The sequence below is a fragment of the Chroicocephalus ridibundus genome, chromosome 2 (assembly GCF_963924245.1).
Source record: "Chroicocephalus ridibundus chromosome 2, bChrRid1.1, whole genome shotgun sequence".
NCBI lineage: Eukaryota > Metazoa > Chordata > Aves > Charadriiformes > Laridae > Chroicocephalus > Chroicocephalus ridibundus.
The window spans coordinates 128056504-128077191 of record NC_086285.1 but is presented as its reverse complement, the minus strand read 5'-3'; the positions used below and the strand labels follow the sequence as shown (position 1 = coordinate 128077191).

General features: G+C 41.4%; 1 protein-coding gene across 8 annotated transcripts in view; it reads right to left on the bottom strand.

Annotated features, from left to right (window-relative positions):
• Window positions 1–473: 473 nt before the first annotated feature.
• The window catches only part of FAM110B (family with sequence similarity 110 member B), a 115598-nt gene continuing 95383 nt past the window's right edge, over window positions 474–20688 (bottom strand). For 7 of the 8 annotated variants that reach the window (XM_063326903.1, XM_063326901.1, XM_063326904.1 and 4 more), the window contains 2 exons: window positions 18027–18093; window positions 474–4260 (listed from right to left, as the gene is read on the bottom strand). In XM_063326903.1, the coding sequence (XP_063182973.1) occupies window positions 2846–3958 (1113 nt within the window). In that variant the 5' untranslated portion in view covers window positions 3959–4260; window positions 18027–18093 and the 3' untranslated portion in view covers window positions 474–2845. The remainder of the gene's footprint in view (window positions 4261–18026; window positions 18094–20688) is intronic. The other variant, XM_063326908.1, reaches the window with a different exon arrangement.

Genomic DNA, 20688 nt, shown 5'->3' with positions numbered 1-20688 from the left:
TAATGAAGTGACAACTGAAGGCAGTTGTTATCCGCATGTTCAAAGCCTTGTGGACATCTTGCAACAGACGAGCTTTTCTTGTGACTCCTATTACTGCAGCCTCACCAGAGCTGCAAGTTCAGCTGACTGGGAAGGTCCGGGTCCTGTAAAATCTGAATCCCGCGCGTATTGTACGCAGCAGGGATAGTGGCGCCGGAGCCTCGCGCTGTGCTGTGAGTCAAAGGTGCCGCTTAAGATCTCGGGTGAGGAGATCTTTGCGGAGAGTCCGCAGGCCTAACCCCCTCATGGCATTAAAAGGAAATGAGTTTGATTCCTCAAAAGCCTACAGCTTCGGAACAAACCTTGGGAAACAAGTTCTGAATACTAGCATCTGCTCTAATCCATTTTCTAGTTATAAAGGCTTCTTTATTGCCGGTTTTGGCTGACAACAGTTGAGATAGCGTGTTTATCATCATTCTTAAAACACTCGAGAGAGAACAATGTGAGTGCATTTTTTATTTCAGTTTTAACTTCTTTATTTCATTGCTGTACAGCTGCATTACACTTGGCTTTAATCCCTTAAGCATTATTTTCCTTGGCAAAACAGTCACTGAACTGAGTAGAACTTACTATTGGAAAAATATGCTTGAAAAACCAGTGTGATGTCAATGCCAACTGAAACCCACGGAGCTTAAAATGTCACAAATGTGCCCGTAGCTGAAACACATAGCTCCTCATTTTTTTGACTGAACTAGGAATGTTGTAGTCTTAGGTTGTGAATCCGAGTGTAAAAACGATAGAGTAGCCTCCTAAAAAACTGAATGTGTGCTTTTTTTTTTTTTTTTTTGCTCCCCATGAACAATCATTTGGAAAACAATTACATAAAACCTGATGTAGGATAATTCCATAGGCAACAAACGACTGCGTGGCTCCGCTTCTAGGCTCGCCTGCATTAGCTGTGGCTATTAGTAAGAAGTTGGGCTACAGGCTTCTTAGAGAAAAGATAGAACCCGACTTTGTAAAACATCTTTAATATTCAAATATATAAATAAGCACTACTGAAGAATAATTCAGAAGACTGCAGTGATTCATTATGAACAGATGCTATAAACGGGAACAGTAACATTGCTAGGTAAGGAAGAAGCAAGCTATTTTAGGAGTCTTGAAAATCTCTTCTAGTTCTTCAGACAGATCATGCTGCTATAGTTACTTTATAAAAAAATTATATTCTGAGAAGCACTTTAGTAAAAGAAACCTTTTACTGGAACTATTATTTAACCAAGACCTTCTACAGCACTAAAACACACTGCAATTGAGTTCCCGATATAGTTTTAAGAATCGGAGGGGTAAGAAAAAGAACAAAAAAACCTACCATACCTGCACCAGGAGCTATTTATTAGCATAACACTCTTCCTTTTAAAGATTTCGTAACAACTGAAGTATATACAAAGTCTTACAGCATTTACACAATAAAAAAGTTTCCTATTAGCCGATGAAGTATAAGGTAGTGCTGCAATTTACTTCAAAGCATGTACACAGTAATAATGAAGCAGACCACTGTACTTTCAACTTCTCCGCTACCACACCACCACTGTCAGTTGAAATGACAGTTAATTAAACCACTGGGAAGACACAGATTGTCAAAAGATTTGTAACAGGTTGACCCGCAGCACTAACCATCGTAAGGAGGAAAAAACAAAACAAAAGAAAAAAAAAACAAAAAAAGGAAAAGCTACATACTGTCGTGTTTCTACACTTTCCTAGAGCTGTAACAAACTTTCACAGCCTTAGATATAACATATGCAAGACAACATAATCACAATTTTTCAGATATAGTTCAGCTACTGAGTGTATTTACTTCTGAATAGGAGGCGTTATATTGATATGGCTGTGTGTTTCCATTTTTGTTCCTTAACTGTTCAAATAGGTCTACAAAAAAAATTTAAAAGACAGCATGGAGTTTGTAGTCATGATGTGTTTGACTAATAAAGGCATTCAATATCAGCTATAGGATCTAATCATTCCTGTCAAAAGTTTAAGACCAGGAATCTTTGCGTAAAAAACAAACCCACAACATCCCGCACCTACAACCTTTCCATCTGTTGACTCCAACCTTCTTTAGGCTTTTCCAACAGGAATAATACAAAATCACTAAAATGCTTACACCAACCCAAATGCGAGACTCATTTAGGTTATGAGAGGTCAAGCAGATTCACTAGACTACTTCTGCTGTAAAACTGAGGGACCTTACCTAGAAAAAAAGAAACCTTTACTGAACAGTCCCTTACAAGTAGGGATATATAGTTTAACAACGATACATAATTTAAGAACGAGCATTCTTTGCCTTTTAGAAAGTTTTACATGTGCCAATAACGCACTTTCTACAAGAGATAAGGCTGTTTGCCTGTCGTCGTATGCCCAAACCCTTATTTTGGCCAATTTTGCTTTTCTTCCCCCCAAAGGGATTCTGTTTCAACTTAGAAGGTAGTAATGTCAGTTGACAACATCTGTATTAAGACAAAAAGTGACATATATAAAATCCACACGGAACCACATAAATACCAAAGAAGTCATATAACCTTTCCATGTAAACACTTTGATTATACTGAAGCCCTAATTAGATTCTCGTCTTAAACTTTTGGCAGATAATGTGTATGCTCAGCCAGGCTTTGTAGTTAGTTATTGTTCAAGTGGAAGCCAGGTCAGCTCACATGTTGACAGGCATGCAACTTGGAAACATTGCACAACAAGCAACACAAAGAGATTTGAGAAGTGTACAAGACTTCAAGTAGACTTCACAACCCTTCACAACTGAATATTCACAGACAAAGCTACAGTCCTTGCTTTTTCTACGGTGGATTTTCTCTCACACATGGGACACTTTCTGTGACTCTCTAGCTTGCTTGATGCTATATAACCACTTGATGATTCTGGCATTCCTTTCAATGGCAGAAATGCCGTATGGCACACGGTCATTGGCACTGTCATCGTTTCTAAGGTCGCTGTTGCTGTCCTGAGACTGTTCACAGTCTGAGCTAATCATGCTTGCACTGCGAAAGTTGAGGGATATAATATCAGAGTTAGCCCTTGCAAAGTTTTCCATCCCGAGGTTTTCAAGCTCTTCAGGATCCAGTCCGCAGTAGTTAAAGAACCGTTCAACGTCTGCGTCGACACGAAAGTATCTGTCGCTTAAGTCTGATTTTGATCGCTGTAGGGAGGGTCTTCTACTAACTCCGCATCCAGACTCGACTGCCTCAATCTCTGGGGATTTCAGGGTGGAGATGGCAGCAATTTTGGGCTTTGGAGGCAGAGGTGGGGCTGAACTACTGCAAGGTATTGCTTTTAAGGGCTTCGCGCTAGTTACTTTCCTAATGTCTGAGGAGCTGTGAGAGACATGCAAGAAAGTCTCTGCCGACTGATCTAGGAGTCTTCTGCTGACGTTGGAGCTGCTCTCCTGCGGGCTGCTACGGCCCTGCATGGGGTAAACCTTCAAAGACTCGGCAAACGAGTGTCGGTTCAGCTCCGTTGAATCGGCTCTGTGGGGCGGCCAGTTTCGGGGACCGTGCTTATGCCCTGAACCCGAGCTGGAGCCTTCGGAGCTGTTGATGATGTTCTTCAAGATTTCGAGTTTCAGATTTTCTCTCTGGACGCCACTCTCGGTCTTTGCGTTGTTGCTGAAGACTTTCAAGGTGGGGCTCCCCAGCGCTCGCTTAGCCGCTGGACAGACCGGTGGCTTTGCCAGCACCGCCGGCTTCACAGGCTCCTGTTTGGCATTGATGACCTCCTGGCTCTTGACATATTTCGCCTTGTCGGCTTCTAGCCTCTCCACCGCACTCAGTCTTTTTGGATTAGGCTCCGCCTGCCTGCGAAAATAGTCGGGTCCTTTGTTCAGGATGCGGAGAGGAACGGCGGACGTGAAAGTGACGGCAGGGCTGACCGGCTTCACCATGCTACCTGTCGGTAGTGTTTCTGTAGGCATGTTTGGTGGTCTTTCCCCCGCAGCCGTTTTGGATTCTTCTCTGGGATCTCCTAAATGCACGGTGCAGAAACATGTACATTAAGCACAATGAATAGCCGATGAATCCTGGGATCTGAGCGTTAGCAGCAGCGCCTCATCTCACAGCTCATTAAATAACACTGTGTTTCTCTTTTAAAGGCAGCCTTTGTAGGGCAAGGCCACCCGACACAAGTCCGTATTAGTCTGCTCCGCCGACTCCTTTCTTCTCGCTGAGGGATGCGGGAGTCTCGCCGTTCCCTTTGTGCTCTGCTACCGGCAGCGATCTGAAATGCAGAATAACCAACCACACGTTAGCGAGAGCGCCTGACATCAGAGCGATAGCAACAGCCACCTCCCAGCCCTCCTCTCCTCTCCTCTCTGCTCCTCTCCTCTTCTCTCCGCTCCTCTCCCACTGCCGGACGGGATGCAGCCGCCGGCACTGGGGAGGCGGTGCTCAGGGCACCCGTGTCCCCCTCTCGCCCTGCACCCCTGCGACTCTCACGAGAAACGTGTTGCTCCTTGCTTACAGTCTGAGCTTGGATTTAACTACATTGCACTGTAAAAGAAAAAAAAAATTAAAAAAATTAAAACCCCACCATGATACAGCCATGCATTTCTGGAGGGAGAAAGGGAAGCAAAATGTGTTGATTCACAGGATTAGATCTATCTATCTCCTGAAGATGGATGAAAGAGCACTTTCAGACTAATATCTTTGGCTTTGATTAGTTCATTTGTGGTTCATTTGTTATTTTATCTCTAAACCCCAAACATTTTTCTCCTTATACACAACGCACTCTGTAAATCTAAGAAATTAAGTGTATTTTCCTTTTTTATTAAATGCTTCAGAAAACTATCTGTCCTAAAAAGCAGACAGCAGAGACACGTAGCGTTTTAAGTGCAATGCGCACGTTTCATCGTTAATCTAATATAAAATCAACAATTAAGAAGTAGCAGATCTTGCTAAAGCCACCGATTCCAGTTCAAAGTCTGTTTGAACATTAGTCCCCGAAGCTCCAGCAGTAAAATGAGGATTTCCAGATTCTCGTGATCACCTTACAGGCTTAACAGAAAAATAAAAAAAGGCTTTGTTTTTTGATGAAAAATCTTGTGAGCACACAAAAACATTCTGACTGGGTTTGACAGAAAAGAACTTGTCTTCACACTTGGATACAATCAGTCAAGTTTTCTACCAAGCAGTAAGTGCGTATAAAGTTTACCTTCACCTCAATTATTTTAAGATCCTATCATTTAGGATTGTCACAACAGTCTAAAATCCAACACCATGGATGACGTTACAAGTGCTGTAACAATTTTTCCCACATGAGGCACTGAAGGACACTTATCACAGAATCTACTTTTCAACCAGTGATTTAGCTAATGGGTCTCATTTGTTTTATTACTGCCCCATTAATCTATGCTGCCCTTTTAAATATCCCATTTCTGTTATCGCTGTGTTCTTCAGGGAGAGAAAGAAAAGCAGCTGCTACTTCTTCGTTCAGCCAAAGGAATGCAGAGCAGCATCCTTCCCAGGGACAACACGCTTTCGTGTGCAGTGCCGTGCTGTGCCTGCTCATCCATCAATACCCAACTTACTAATACAGGGCGTGCCATCAGTATATTGTTTGGACCAAAAAAACCCCACCAAAAAAATTAAATTCCAGCTAAAGATACATTAACAGTAAAAAGAAAACAACCTCAAGTACTGATTCCCAGAAATACATGATCTATGCATTGAACATTCTCTCTAAATCATCCAAGGTCAAAGCAAGCAAATAAAATATATAAATGCTATAATGAGATTATAGGAAAAAGCTGAGCTTTCTCCTGAAGGCTCGCTGTCACAAGCATTCTTCAAATACTAACTAACATATTTAGGTGGGTGATAAACCAGACACGCATTCAGTGCAATTGAAAGGGTAGTGAAATGTTAATTAAGCTTCCCTTTCAATGTTGTTTTATAAATCCTAGTGCTAACTCCTCAGCAGTTTGACTTCCTGAATTTTAACTAAGTCTTTCTGAAAGAGAAAAAGCTCGCTTTCCTCATTTGAATCAACATATTTATTGGTGCTATTTTGAAATTAAGTATCAAATTTCCAAATGCGCTGAAGGCAATTCCAACGTGCATCTGCATGCACGTATTTCTCTTCCGTACACACAAATCAAATCTTTCCATGTTGCCAGCTCAGAGCTTGATGGATAAGTGCTTGTAAAAATAACCCCATTGGTGTCTGTGTTTGATACTTGTGTGCATAAATCAATTCTATGCAAGAGCAGGGGTCTTGTCAGGAGGAGGAAAAAGCCCCAAACAACCAAAACCCCAGTTCTCTGTACTGAACACTGTCAACCCAACTGAGTTAATACCACTTGAATAAGCGAGATCACAACCCTTCATTTCCTCCTTGGCCACTGTCATTAAAGGCCACCATGGTCCTGCCCCAGAGGACAGCTGCCAACTCCATTCTCTTCCCCGTGAGCAGCTCCACACACCACTATGGATCGGAGCTGTGGGAACTCAGGCATCGGACTCAAGGCTGCTTTTGGAACTCTGTCCCCAGCACTTAACAACTTCCTCACTCGGGACAACCCTGGTCAATGCCAGCAAGCATTGCTTAGGAGGCTAAGCATCCATGTTGGCTTCTACATCACACTTCAAAGGAAAAAAAAGAAGAAGAAGAAAAAAAATCCCACTGTGCACGCATGTTCATCCAAGAGAACAAGAGCGCTTGTTTGCAAGAGCCTATGGGGCCAAGTGCCCTGAAGTCAATGGAAATATGCTGTGTCTGGCAAAGAGCTTCAGGGATGCCTAGAAAGAAAAGCAAAGACCTGGTGAGGAGCCAGGGCAGAAATGGCCACCTGAGCCAGCACAGGGAGCTGGGGGAGTGAGGGCCAGGAGGTTACCCGGCCAGGCATGGAGGCTTTGTACCTGTGAGGCTGCTGCATTAAGGTACATGCAGCCACAAAAAAGGATCAACTATATTTGTGTGTGTGTTGTTTAAATTGTTCCATTCCACTGGGGTGCCGCATTTAAATATCACAGGGAAGTTTATTCAGTGCTCTCACCTCAGAGAGCTAAAAATTATTAACCAGATACTGTTAGGAAAGAAAGTGGGATGAAAGAGAGCTGGATGAATGTGAAGTGCTAATGAAACAACTTCTCCTGCCTGTGCTGGTGATGGCTGCGGCCGAATTCTGCTGCTAGCTGAGAAAGCGAGAGCAACTCCTACCAGCCCCTCTGCGGCCCACGGGCACCTGAAACTCAGCAGCAACACCAGAGAGCCTTGCTACTTATTAATTTCATCGGTAATGAAAAAAGGCTGAGCAGCAGCAGTTGCGGTGTAGTCTCAGGAAGACAAAATTGTGCCACTTAGTTTCCAGTTGTGAAAATCATCGTTGTAGCAACAGGGGTATAGAAATGGCTTTCTTCAGGCTTAAATTCCAAAGGAACTCACTGCCCAGGCATCTCCATTTCCTGCTGTAGACAGTCCTAGTACCAATTTTGCACTGCAGAAATTCAAAGGCAAATAGGTTTTCTTCGCCCAGCTCCCAGGAAATGTGTGACATACACTTAGGGACCTAAGAAACGGTTCTTTTACTCTGTTTACATCAAATATCTACTCTGTAGGTGTAATTCTTCCATGGACTGAATTGTGTTTTTCAGGATTCAATCTGGATTTCTGTCATTGCTCTTCCTTACAACAACTGCTAGACTTAAGAAATTAGTTAAAGAAATACAAAGTTAAAAACTTATGCACACATTCAAAGATAGTTCTTTTTAATACTATGCATACGTTAATAAAACCTTTATTAAAGTTCTCATTAAGCTTTTCTAACACCCAGCGACTGTTGCCGACCTGCAGAGTGGAATACAAAATGTACAAAGGGGTACAAAGGTTTCAGTTTTTTAAAGTTATATTTTCAGCCAGACACTTCGATTCAGGATTCCGTTGCAACAGAGGCAGAGATCCAAAGCACCTATTCATTCTGGGCAGCGTAGTCTAATCACTTTTAGGTCTGTAATACGTTTGTCAGATAGTCACATTTAAATAACAGACGCACTATCTGCATGATTTAGGAGAACACAATACAGCCTAGGGCAGCAATAGCTATACAACTAGCATTAACTACAAATAAATCCGCTATAAAATATTATTCCCTCGATTTAAAGCCAAGACAGTAGGAGGAGATAAACTATGGAGAAACTTTGGAATTACAGTTCCATATATTCTAAATATGCAGTTTTTTTAAATTTCAAAGAAATTTATGAACTGGCCCCACATTTCTTTCTAGCACTACTATTAATACAATGTTATTGTACATTGCTCAAGTTTATTTTTTCTCTCACACCTAAAGCTGCATTCTAAACACAGACCGAATGATGCCAACCGACAGCAAACAACGCGCCTCCCTCCCCGGTTCTGTGTTGCCCTGTAGCTCCTGCACCTTGGCCAAGTTTCAGCCAGTCTTTGCCTAAAAGTATATCAGAAGGGCACTACATATTTTAACAGTGTTCAAGTTGCAACACAGCAGCAAAAAAACCAACAGTGAAAATGTGGCCCAAATGAAATTAGTGGAATTTCTGCTCTTGACTTCGGCAAGGACACAGCTTCACCCGACAAAGCTACGCTGAAGCTGATGCTCTTAATTCATCCCTCTGGGACAGCGGATGAAGGGATTGTACAGGAGGTAGGATAGAGCACAGTGGATAAATATAACAAAGGCTGACAGCCTTTACTCTGCTTTCCTTGATATTTAAAGGCCCGTGTCAATTTTATTTTCCAGATGATAAAATATAACTACCACAACCATATCAAGATGCGCCATAAACATCACATAAATTCAAGCAGAAGTAATCAACAAGTGATCTCAACAGGACTCAAAGAAATCACGAAACAAAATCTGCACAGGAACACAGGACACAGACGGAAAATGTCAGGCTCTGCTAATGACTAGGTGCACGTTAGGGCTGAAGGGCCATTATGAAGATGCTGCTTTGTTAATAGTCCCTATAAAGTCTATATATAAATGAGGGCTACACCGGGAATGAGTTGCTAGAGGTCTATGCACTAAGATATACTGATGTATACGTCTAAAACCGATATAAGTTCTTCTGTGGATAACTGTCATTGTAAATCTCACATATTTAGGTTACAAAGTTTACAGATACAGCCTAAGCCTAAAGAAACCGGTCTTGAATTGACATAACATAATCCACATCCAGAATGGCAGCAGCATTTTATTTTTGAAACCAATTTTAGATAAACATGTGTATGGGTGTGGCCTTGGTCTCACAAAATATTAACCGTCAAGATAAAGCAAGAGGAGATGGAATAATCTTTCAGATCTACTACGACTCAAAACGCTAATAAAAGTGCTGATTTTCAACTCTGCTCCCTGCTAAAGCATGGGACAGTGAACAGTAAGTGAAGAGCAGTATCTCTTCAAGAAGACATTTAAGCCTTCAAAAGGTCATAAAAAGTGTGAACCGCAGTGACCTAAAAGAGTGTCAGAATTATGTACATGTGGGAAATTTCCACCAAGTGGCAAAGGCGGTCACTTTGCACTGCTGATGTACTACTTCCAACCAAAAAATCCAAAATACAACTAGCATTAACTTTGTAATAACTTGCATAGATGAACATACAATGGGCTGATAGAGTTACGCTACTTCTGCTTTGCTCTGACATCACACTCCAAGACTTTTAAGCTAAAACTCTCCTTAAAAAAACACCGCCACCACGTAGCGCACACTCTATTTCACTGTGCAGTTGAAATGATGAGGTTTAAAGCAGGATGCTGCCATAACCAGAAATGCTAACACTCTTATGGGGAAATAGCTTCTGGAAAATCCACAGAGGTACAAATGCCCGGAAAACAGGAAAGCTACTTATCAGCTATACTTACAGACTGCCCCTATAATGTATGCTTAGAGCTCACTGGGAGCTGGATGAGATGCCTCTTTGAAATCTTCAGAAAGTATTTTGCTTCTTTTTAGTTCTGAAATCTGGCACTGTTACATTTCCTACCCAGTAGCAATAATCCACTCTCAGAGCCACTTGCTTCTGGGTAAATACTGCCCTATAGACGGCTCCCAAACATGAAAACTCTGACTTCTTTCAAAAGGCGCAGACAGCTGCACAAATATACAAGAAAGCTCAGACATGAAACTTCCCTTTCTTCCAACTAGGTAGTATGAAAAATTTTTAAGCCATCTTATTATTTGGAGCGATAACATAGGCTGTGTTTGTAAAAGCTGTAATGGAAATCAATTCTGTTTTCTTTGGGCCCCTGTGTTGCTTCCACCATACTGCTCTCTCCGGAATAATTTCAGCCTCTCATTTAAGAAAAAAAATATCAGGAAAAGGTCTAGAAAGTATAATAAGGAATGTAACTTTTTATTACATTTGTAGCTCTAGCTTTACATGAATACTTCTATTTCAGTGTGCATTTTATGAGAATGATTCTCTTAACACTTTGCAAAGCTTTAGGAAACACCTTTACTGCTTGTTCATCAGCCAGTGTCAATGGTCCCAAGTCCAAACCACTTTCATGCTTTTAATTCTGAATTTTTCCATAACCATTACTTTTAAATTTATAGCCTCCTCCCTACAAAAAGATCACAATTCCCAATATGTCTTGTGGTCTCGTGGGCCTACACGATTTCCCCAGGATCCTTTCCGTACATTTAGAAATCACCACAGCCCTCTTCTTCAATACAGGGTACTTGGTCCTGATGTTCCATCACATTTCAGAGGTTCATCCAGACCCTGAGACAGGTCGCTGCTGCTCTGGGTCCCAGCTGCTTGGTCCCTCTTCTCTGGGAAGAAGGGGGATTCTTATTTCTCTGCTCCTTCATCACCTCCTCTTCAAACCTCTTCCCCAGGTTGAAGGCTTTTTTCCTCTAGTTGAAGAAGCAGTGCTAATCTGGACTATGCTTTTCCTTTCTTCTCTTCTACAGATAGGAAAAGCTAGCATCTCATCTCCTCGCTCCTGATAGCTGTGCTTCACAGCCATGCTCGGATTCAGCATCCTGGAAAACCACTTTTTTCCCTAATAGTAACATTTCAATGTGTAAAAAAAAATAATTAATCGGGGGGGTCATCGCTGCACACTGGGAAAAAACAGAGGGAGGCAGAACAACAAAACGGGTTTAACTATGAAGCTCGGCAAAAATGTTTTAAATGGAACACAATTCATTTTAGCTCACATGTCAAATCAGCAGTAATTCTTAACAAGTCCATTTTAAGAGCGAGATGTATTTCAAGCTACCCAAATCTTTGTGGTACTAGGTTCAGTAGAACTCATATGCACTAGTGAAGAAGCAAATGGAAATCTATCTGCAAAAACGCGGAGATACATCTGCAAAGCACCCTCCTTCTAGCATTCCCACACAGATACACCGCCTCACTACCAGGATTTGCAGGCTCCATCCACCAGTCGCCCATGTGGCCCCTGACCATGCAGCAGAGCCTGATCCTCTGCCCTGCAGGGAGCAACAGAAGGACAAGCCTAATCAGTAAATTAGGCGGCTGGGAAACAGCTCTGTAACTTCTGCAGCATCCCTCACCAAAAACCTGATTATCATTAACTCAGTATATCATTAATATATCATTAATACAGTATTTTCAATTCTGGGCCACTTGACACACTGAGATAAATTAAACATAGCCCTGAATCCTTTAAATGTTTGAAGACTTGTACGAAAGTTAAAGCGTTTTACTGCAGCATACTTGTCATGATCAATGCAGCTATGGAATCAGCCTTGGTCTTAACTTACACTGCGGACTGAGACCTAAAACATAAATCACCTTGGCTTAGAAGAACTTCTGCATGTAAATCTGGAAATACTACGAAATCAAGCCAGGTTTAAATTGATAAAGTGAAAAGTGCAGATTTTCAAAGTATAATTTTACATTAAACGCACAGTGTGTCTACCAACACGGCCCTCGTAGTCAAAGATTTTAGGACCCACGACCAGGTGACTTCAGTAGGTTCCCCTCCTTCATAGGTACTGCAGGAAGGCAACATGGCTTTCCTTTGAGATACAGCATCTCGCTTCATGCAAACCTGTGAAAGCAACCTCAAGCTGAGCACTCAAAACTAATGAACACTGAAACACACACAGCTAAAATGGCGGATTCTGCAGGGAAACAGAGTCTCTATGTCCACTATTTGTGATAGCAGTGTTAATAAAATCTTGAGTAGCTGACATTTAGGCTTACATCTCGTGTTGAAGCACGTGTTCTTCTGCTTGAACTAATAAATTGAGAATCACTCTCGAGCTCTTCTGCCTGGGTACAACACCCCAGCTACGTCTTTAACACCAAACCAGGTCAAAATGTGGACACCTTCCCCATCTCCCGTATTTGACTTACATGGTTCCCCGTCTCCTGTATTTAACTTCCATGGAAAGGAACTGTGAGAAACCTGGAAGTAACACGAGCACGTAGGACAGGCGGGGTGTTCAGGGCAACAGGCCCTGCACAGCCATGCCACCCAGCACAGGTGCAGCCCTGTTGTTTCTACTAACAGGCATGCACACAGCTAAGCCTGATGACTAATTCCCAAACTGTCGAGGAACCAGGGATTTCCTTGCCCACCTTGCTCATTCACACCACCTTATCTAGCAGGTACCTGCCGGCCCTAAAATGCAGTCAGGGATAACAAGGATAAGGAGGATGACAAAGAAAATACCTTTTCCTCCACTTGACTTGGAATGCTGACTGGGAGCAGCCCTCCAGGGCAGATGCTCAAAGTACTGGGCTATACCATATGTACAGACAGATCCTTCTTAATTTCAGCAGCACTTATTTTCAAAGGTTCCCACTTTTAAAAAAAATAAATATTTGCAAGCTTTCTTTAAATTAAGGAAAGGGTAAAAAAAAGCCCACATAAGGTACTTTGCCAAGAAATTGGGTTACTAACCCTGCTCCAGTGCAATTAAGTAATTTCTAGGATGTAGGACATTTCAGCTGAAATAGGAAGACCCGCTCAATATTCTGCCAATTGGGTTCTTCCTCAGGAGGTGGGAAACTTGCCCAGTTTGGGGACTGGGGATTTGATACCGTCCCATTTCTCAGAAGAGTGCGGCAATCTCTGAGCTCATGGACATAAATGGATACCTGCTGCCGCTGCCAACTCGATTTTGTGGGAAAGGAAAAAATTTACCAGGCTCTGTCATAAGAGGCCAAAAGCCCTGGAATCTCAAGTCGCCATGTTCACACTCTTTTTTTCTAAAACTGTTTACAATGAGAAATACATTAAAGGAACATAGTATCATAGCTATAAACGGATTTTATTTGAGAAATAACAATAAACCCCCAATGAAAAGAGCTACTGTTAGACATTCCCTTGCAGTTACTAACCCTGCAAAACTCCAGAAATGTTCAAATACACGAAGACCCAAAATAAACATATATAGCCCAGAAAAGAGAAACAAACCCAACAATTTACGCTGTGAGAAAATAGAAGCCATAAAGAGCTATTATAAATGGAAAAAAAAAATCACACTTAAAATTTCCCTTCCTTTAGTCAGAGATTTAATTAGCAAGAGAAACTTTTTAAAATACTTATTTTCAAAACAAAGCTCAATAACATCTTTCTGAAGTTTCTTACCTGTTGTGAAAATGTATTTGAAAGAAATAGTGCACAAGTATATGGAATATTTCTTATAATACTTACCAAATTTTTACAAGCAAGAAACCAGAAAGTCACATAGCTTATGTATATTTAACTCTTTTCTCTCTTAATTCAACAGATTACTCATCTTGTTATATGGAAAATTCTTTTTAATAAACTCTATACACGAACACAACCCTTTCATCTTTAGAAATAAATATTAAAATACAGCCAATGAATGTCTTTTGCTGATATTAAGAATGTACAAGACCACCTTTAATAGGCAGTACAGTAGGTACAAATAAAAACCGGGTATGCTAAACCCAGTACCATTAGAAAAATGATAATGTTCAGCCAGTGGAATACAATACCGTGGCCTAATTCTGACAACTGAGGACTTTTGAGCTATTCTTCTGATTAGCTGTGGGGTCTTGTTTGTCAAAACTCTTTGTATTAAACAGCCTTTTCTGTAACATGAGATATTAGTGCAGTAAGGTCAGCATGGCTATTTAGAAATAATTTCTACACCATAACTGCCCTGAGTTAACCATTTCTAAGCATTGAAGCTTTACGTAACATGAAATACTGCCTTAAATAAATGGACTATAAGTTTTGACCACGTAAAAACAAATCAGGTCTTTTAAAAATAATAATTAAAAAACCCAACAAAACCAAACCAGACATGATTTACAGCAGTGTTACAGGGCACTGCAACCTTCAGAGCAACTCCATGAATGATATCTTTTATTTTTGACTGGTACAGCTATGTTTTTCTCTAGATAAGAGGACATTTTCCCGTACCACAGGATAGTTCATTCCCCTTTTCTGGAGCTTTAAGTCTAACGATACATGGTGTTAGAACTCAAGGAAGAAAATGAAAGGAGTGCATAATACTATATCTTGAAGACATGTCTGTATGTTTAAGACTTCTTCAAGCAGATGGTTAAAAATACCAATTTTGGCACTGGAACTCAATTCAATTTAGGTTTTCAGTGTTATGATGTTGCAATCAATGATATAGCTGTATAACCCAAGACAAGTGCTAAGCTGTATATGCATGGCATGATTACACGTTTGCGTGTGTAACCCCTTAGACTATACCAGATGCATTTACTGGAGTTGTTGAGGTGTTAGAATACACCAAGTATATTTTCTTCTTAATTGCTGTATTGGAAATATATGCCCACAGAGTCCAGATGTTAAAACTACAGATCTTCACAAGCTGTTCACACCCTATTTAACTGAAGATGAATATCCAGTTAGCTACTTGTGCATCCAAACTTCTGTTTAATATCCAAGTTTGATGCTCACAGTGTGGTTTTGTATTACTGATATTTAATGTACTGACTCTTCACTAAAACAAGGTTCTTAGAAAGCCACTTTTAAGAAGTCAGACTGTCCAGATTCCGCGCACTGAATGGTTTTTGCATATCCGAGGGCCCTGATGAAGCTCTGATGATGATGGAAATTCTTCCTGGCCACAACGTTTAAGAAACCATAAAAACCTCACCATCTTAAAGAAGACAAAAGCTGTATCGAGTCACGACCAGTGCATTTAATCAAGTGGAGAGGAGGGCAGTGCAGGGAGGGTTGAGGCATCCCAGCTCCAAGAAAAAAATCAAACCAAACAACAAAATCGGGAATTGTGAGTGTGGAGACAGACACAAGAAGAGCGAGAAATGGCAAGACACAGAGAGGTAGAGGAGAAGTGCAATTCCTAGGAAAAAGACAGAGAGGAAAAGGTGTTGGGAATACAGGAGGGAGCACCAAACAGCAGGCTGGGAAGCAGAAAAAGATTACAAGAGCAGAGCGGGATTAGAGGAAAAAGGAAGAGACACTTCAAGTGTTCTTCCTCATCACCTCTCTCACAACTCCTATGTCCCGCAATGGGAACAGAGGCAGTGTTAAGGGTACAGTGGAACGGGATATTGCCCAGCAAAGCTCCTCACAAAGCAAAGCTGCCTCTAACCCAGGCCACTTCTGGGTTGCAGCCAAGAGATACATCCTCTCTTGCAGCCTCTGTGCCTGGGTCAGGCTGTCCACTGAGCCTGGTGGGCTGGTGGTGAAGGCCGTGAGGAACTGGTGCCGGTGGGGTTACCAGGAGGAGATCACAGAAGGAAACCAGGCTTAGAGCCCTGCACATTTTCAAGAGGAAAACGAACAGCGGAGAAAGTCCAGTCAACTGGACAGTCAATCGAATAAGGTTTGCTGTAGACTCCTAAGTAAATCCAGTTCTTCCTTTCGGCATCGCTTCAGCTCCCTTTCATGTGCTGTTTATGTGCTGAGACACACAATACGCTTGGCCCCGGGGAGTCCTGAGCTAGGGATGCTCTCGACCCTGTCCTCACAAGTGCCTTTGTCTACTGCTTAGAAAGATTGCTTAAATTATTTCTTTATTCCTATCCCCCTTTATAGTATCAGACTACTTCACCATTGCTACGTATCTGTTCTCCTCTCAGACCTGTGATACACAGCCACATTAATAGGTCCTCCCACTCCTGTAAACAAAGCAAAATCTCCAATTAGGGAATTATATCCAGGATTGAGTATGATTGCCCAAAGTAACAAAGGAAATTTCTTCCAAACTCAGAAGCTGGATACAAATATCCCAAGCTTGTAGCTACTGCTTTATGCCAATGAATTGTTACTTCTTTAGAGATGAGCATCAGCAAACTTTTTAAGCAGGTGGATCTAGAGAAACTGAACTTGAACATCAGAGGGCCAAGCCGCCTGAGCCAGACAAATACCAGGACACAGCAACAAAGGTGCTGCGCCTCAAGTGAGGACATGTGGTGTCCTTTTTTTCATCCACCCATGCCTGCTGCCTAAAGGTAACCTCTCCTGGCCAGCCACCCGGCCAGCACACCGTCCCCATCACCGCTGGGGAGCCGAGTCCCTCCATCAGAGGAGATGTCCCTCACTCACTAGCACCAGCTCATCGCTGGTCTGGACTGGTTTCAAGACATTCCCTAAAAGCTAATAACGAGGGAGGGCTGACTGTGTCACTGCGGCCAGGACGAAATGCTGCTTTCGTCATAAATCACGGATCCAATCTTTTCAGTTTGTAAAATGAGCGATATATCTCCAGCAAAACTACAGACTCCCTGAAGCATCTGTACAAACACCAAACACTGAATTCCCTTTTTAAGAATGCAGAAATAAAACCCATCTGGCATGACATCAGGAAGGCAAAAATATGTAATGTGACTGTGAAACTAGTATAGGTTAACTTGTGACCACAACAACTAACACAGATCACTTACAAGGCTTTGAATGTTCCTGGTGTCAGCCCTTGGCACAGCTAAGACAGTTTTGCTGCCTTTAATTTCATATCGCAACGTATCTGGAATTTCAAGCTCCCAATTTCCTCAGCTGACAGAAACGGTTTCTGAGATGGTTTCTGCATTCTGGGAACAGATTTTTACCCTTAAATTAGCCACACGTACTCTCAGACTTAACATTTTTTGTCTGGAAATAAAATAGCAGCGATAATTGTTAATTTAAGACCCCACATGATGCAAATTTGCAGTCTGGAGCCAAATACCGTGATTGGAAACAGATGAACATGAAACGCCTTCTACTGAGTGGAATTAAAACTAAATATTAGTGAAGCGTGTTGCTGATTTGATACATGATGCATCAGACATTGATTACATTGATTACATTTTTCTTTGTTACAGTGAAATACTAGAAGTGCCCTACTAGTATTTCAAGAATTGTACAACCATTGGCACAAAGTGCCACATGTATGGCTCTTGTCCTCTCCTGCCCTCCTTGGTTTCAGCTGGTTTCCTTGTACTCACCAAGGATGAAGCTACTGGATATATGACATTCTTTCCATTATTCCTGACGCTGAATTTCCCCCTTTTGTTCAGGAACTTTAATGATGAAGAGAAGATTTTAAACTTTAATGCTCATTTGCTCAGACCTTGAAATCAGGCACAGAGTTGACTCAGAGATGTTTAAGCTTTCTTCTGGTTTTGAGTGCATTAGTAATAACCAGATAAATAACAGAAAGCTCTGGAGGACGAAAGCTAGAAGCGCTTGCCTGCACTGAAAGTCTCTGTTATAAGAAGTTAACGCAATCTACTGAATGGAAAGACTGTACCACAGTACAGGTTGGGAATAAAGAATGGGAAAACCCCTGGAACTACTGAACTGTTTCCAAAAAGGATTCTGCCATGTTGACACCTACATCATTGTGTGACTGGGGCCAGCAAAAGCGAGCCTTAATCTTTCTTAAACAGTACTGAAGTATATCTTTGCAACTAATGAATCTGCCAACCCAATCGATTAGTAAAGGTCAAGGAAGAGAAATTCATTACCAGAACATACCTCACAGGACAGCAGAAGAGGACATGGTAAAGTCCTTCTGGAATTGCTTTCCTTTTATCAAACCCCAAGAAAAAATGTACATTTTAATTCTAAAAGGTACCTGTAAAAGCGCAATGCCAAACTGTTGTCCACACTCTGAATGGGGGAATGTAATGCTCCAGGGGATTCTGAAAAAAAAAAAAAGAAAACAAAATATGAAAAAAAACATTAAAAAAAAAAACCAAACAAGAGAGCAGTAATATAGCAGACGTGTACGCGTTAGTGCTGCTGTCATGTTGGAGGTCGCGGAAACGGGGTGCCAAGGCTGGTCCATGCCATGAGGAGGGAGGGAAAGAAATGCAAGGCAGCCACAAGAGCAACCAGGACTATTTCACGTGAAAGATGAGATAAGTGATGAAATCAACATGGCTGTGCACTGGAAAAGCTACGAGCTGTGTAATAATAACAACTAATTAAAAAGTCATTTGGGAAGCCTCAGAACACAAGCTCGCATATGCTGCAGTATCCGGGGTGCGAGACGAGATGCAGCCAGGCTGTGTGGACCAACGAGTAACACAAACAGGGCCAAATTTCAAAATGAAATTTGTAACAACACAAAATTCTGCATTTTAAGTTCTTGCTATAGATAAACAATCCCTGTTGTTTTGGTCTTGGCCATTACCAGACGAAGAAGACAGAAAATACTGTAAAAATCCCCCCACTCTGTTTCCACGACAGAGCTTTCGCAGGGCACGGCACCAGGGTCAGCTACTTTGTCAGTAACTGAGGATCAACACGTAAACGTTAGTGTTACTTCAGGGCAGCTGCTAGTTGATTTTGACATGAAAATACAGAATTTACAGTGATGACCTGTTTTTAAGTGACCTCCCATATTCAGAGTTAAGGTCAAAGAGCAAAAGGTTTGTGTGCTTAACCCCCCCCAACCCACTGCGAACTAGAGATGACAGCATATTTTCCAAACTCACAACCGCTGCGACAAAAATCTACTACTAAACTTTAATACATTGATTAGGAATTAGTTATTTACTATTCAACACCCATTTGAAGTGATTATTCATGGAAGAACTATAACATTAAAATGGTAGGACAAAATTACTAAAAAAATGGTGAATTTTGCTTTTTTTTTTTTTTAAATTAGGCTCTTCCCATTGTCTAAAGCACTTATTATATTATGCTTTTTTAAACTATGGCAGTAGCGTTACAAAACACCACTCCTGTCTATCCGATTGATACACGTTTCATTTCATATGCAATACCTTCTCCTTTTTCTCTCCAAAATAATTAGGTACTTTTCTGGGTTTTAAATCAGCTACTAAAATCCATGCAGAAAGAAATCCAAACCTTTGTATTTTGTGTCACCTGCTAAAAATATTTGTAAATGACTTCACAATACAATAACCTGACAGAAAATCGCATAATTTTAAAAATTTGAGATTATATTCCTGTAATTAAGTATTCATATACGCAATAGTTAAGGGAAAATAAATCAGTGTACTCATTTGGGAGGAAAATGGCTCTGCTGCAGGACGCAGCCTGCCTCGGCACATTTTTACGTGCAGGAGGGCACTGATGCAGTAAGAGAAGCAGCAGTTTTTCCTAAACCTTTGATGAGGCTGGTGACACCCAGCTGACGGGCGGAAACGTCAAGCTGAGGAAGATCCTCCAGCACAACAGTTCTTTAAGAGAACTCCAAAACACAAACGCCATGTAAGGGCACACACCAAAAAGTTTCCTTCTTGCCATATCAACATGTATACACTTGTATTTTTTTATTGATACAAGTACATAGACATAAAACCTCACATATACATCATTTACACGGATACTAGTAATTCAAACAGACCTGAAAACTATTTGTGAGGTAGTAGCTATACACAAAAATACCTTCAAAATTTTGGCAAGACTAGAAAAGTTTCTATCATTTCCTCAACATACGTAATGTTTATTTTAGATCGTTATTCAAACAGCAACAGGGATCAACACATTTATGATGTGACCGTCAGCGTTAACTATATTGTAGAATATGTTCTTGTTTAGTGAACAGCAGTGTATACTATTTAAAAAATGTGTAGCCTACTGCATCTTCTAAGTGTTAGAAAGAGGTTGTGGTAATAAAAAGTGCAAGTATTAGTACTGGAGTAGCTCTCGTACAGTGGGTTGCCATAATCTTCTGGTTCCACAATAAACATACTGCTCCAGGTGCCTCAAGGGTTTCTTGAAAAGGTATGCATTAAAACATGAAATTAGTAGGAAGGGACACATCACATAAGCTTCACTGAACTTGGATCTGGACCCAGGACAGCAATGATCAAGGAAGATTGACAAACAAAACCCAAGCAGATTAATGTTCTGCGGAGCTTTTAAGCACATGACTGGTTTCAATGCTCATGCCGTGAAACAAAACACCAACAACTCCATTTAGCATCCACAAAAGGTGCGTGCAGTGACAAAACTGTTAATGGATAAGGCTGATAGAGTAATATGGAGTCAGACCAAGTACTATGTAAGCTCTTCAACACAACAGCACAACGTTCTCCAGTCTACACATCTCACACATAGACAGGACCAACCATGAAGAACCACCAGAGACAACCACCTGTGTGCCTCCGCTAGAAGGAGAGCAAATCCTCAGGCACTGGATTTTGTAGGTGCCTGATGAACAGCCCAAGGCGGAACCATACATTAATCCACTGTTATACGTGGATGAACTGTTGTGATAACAGATCTCTGCTAGCATTTTATCAGCCCAACATAGTGCAGGC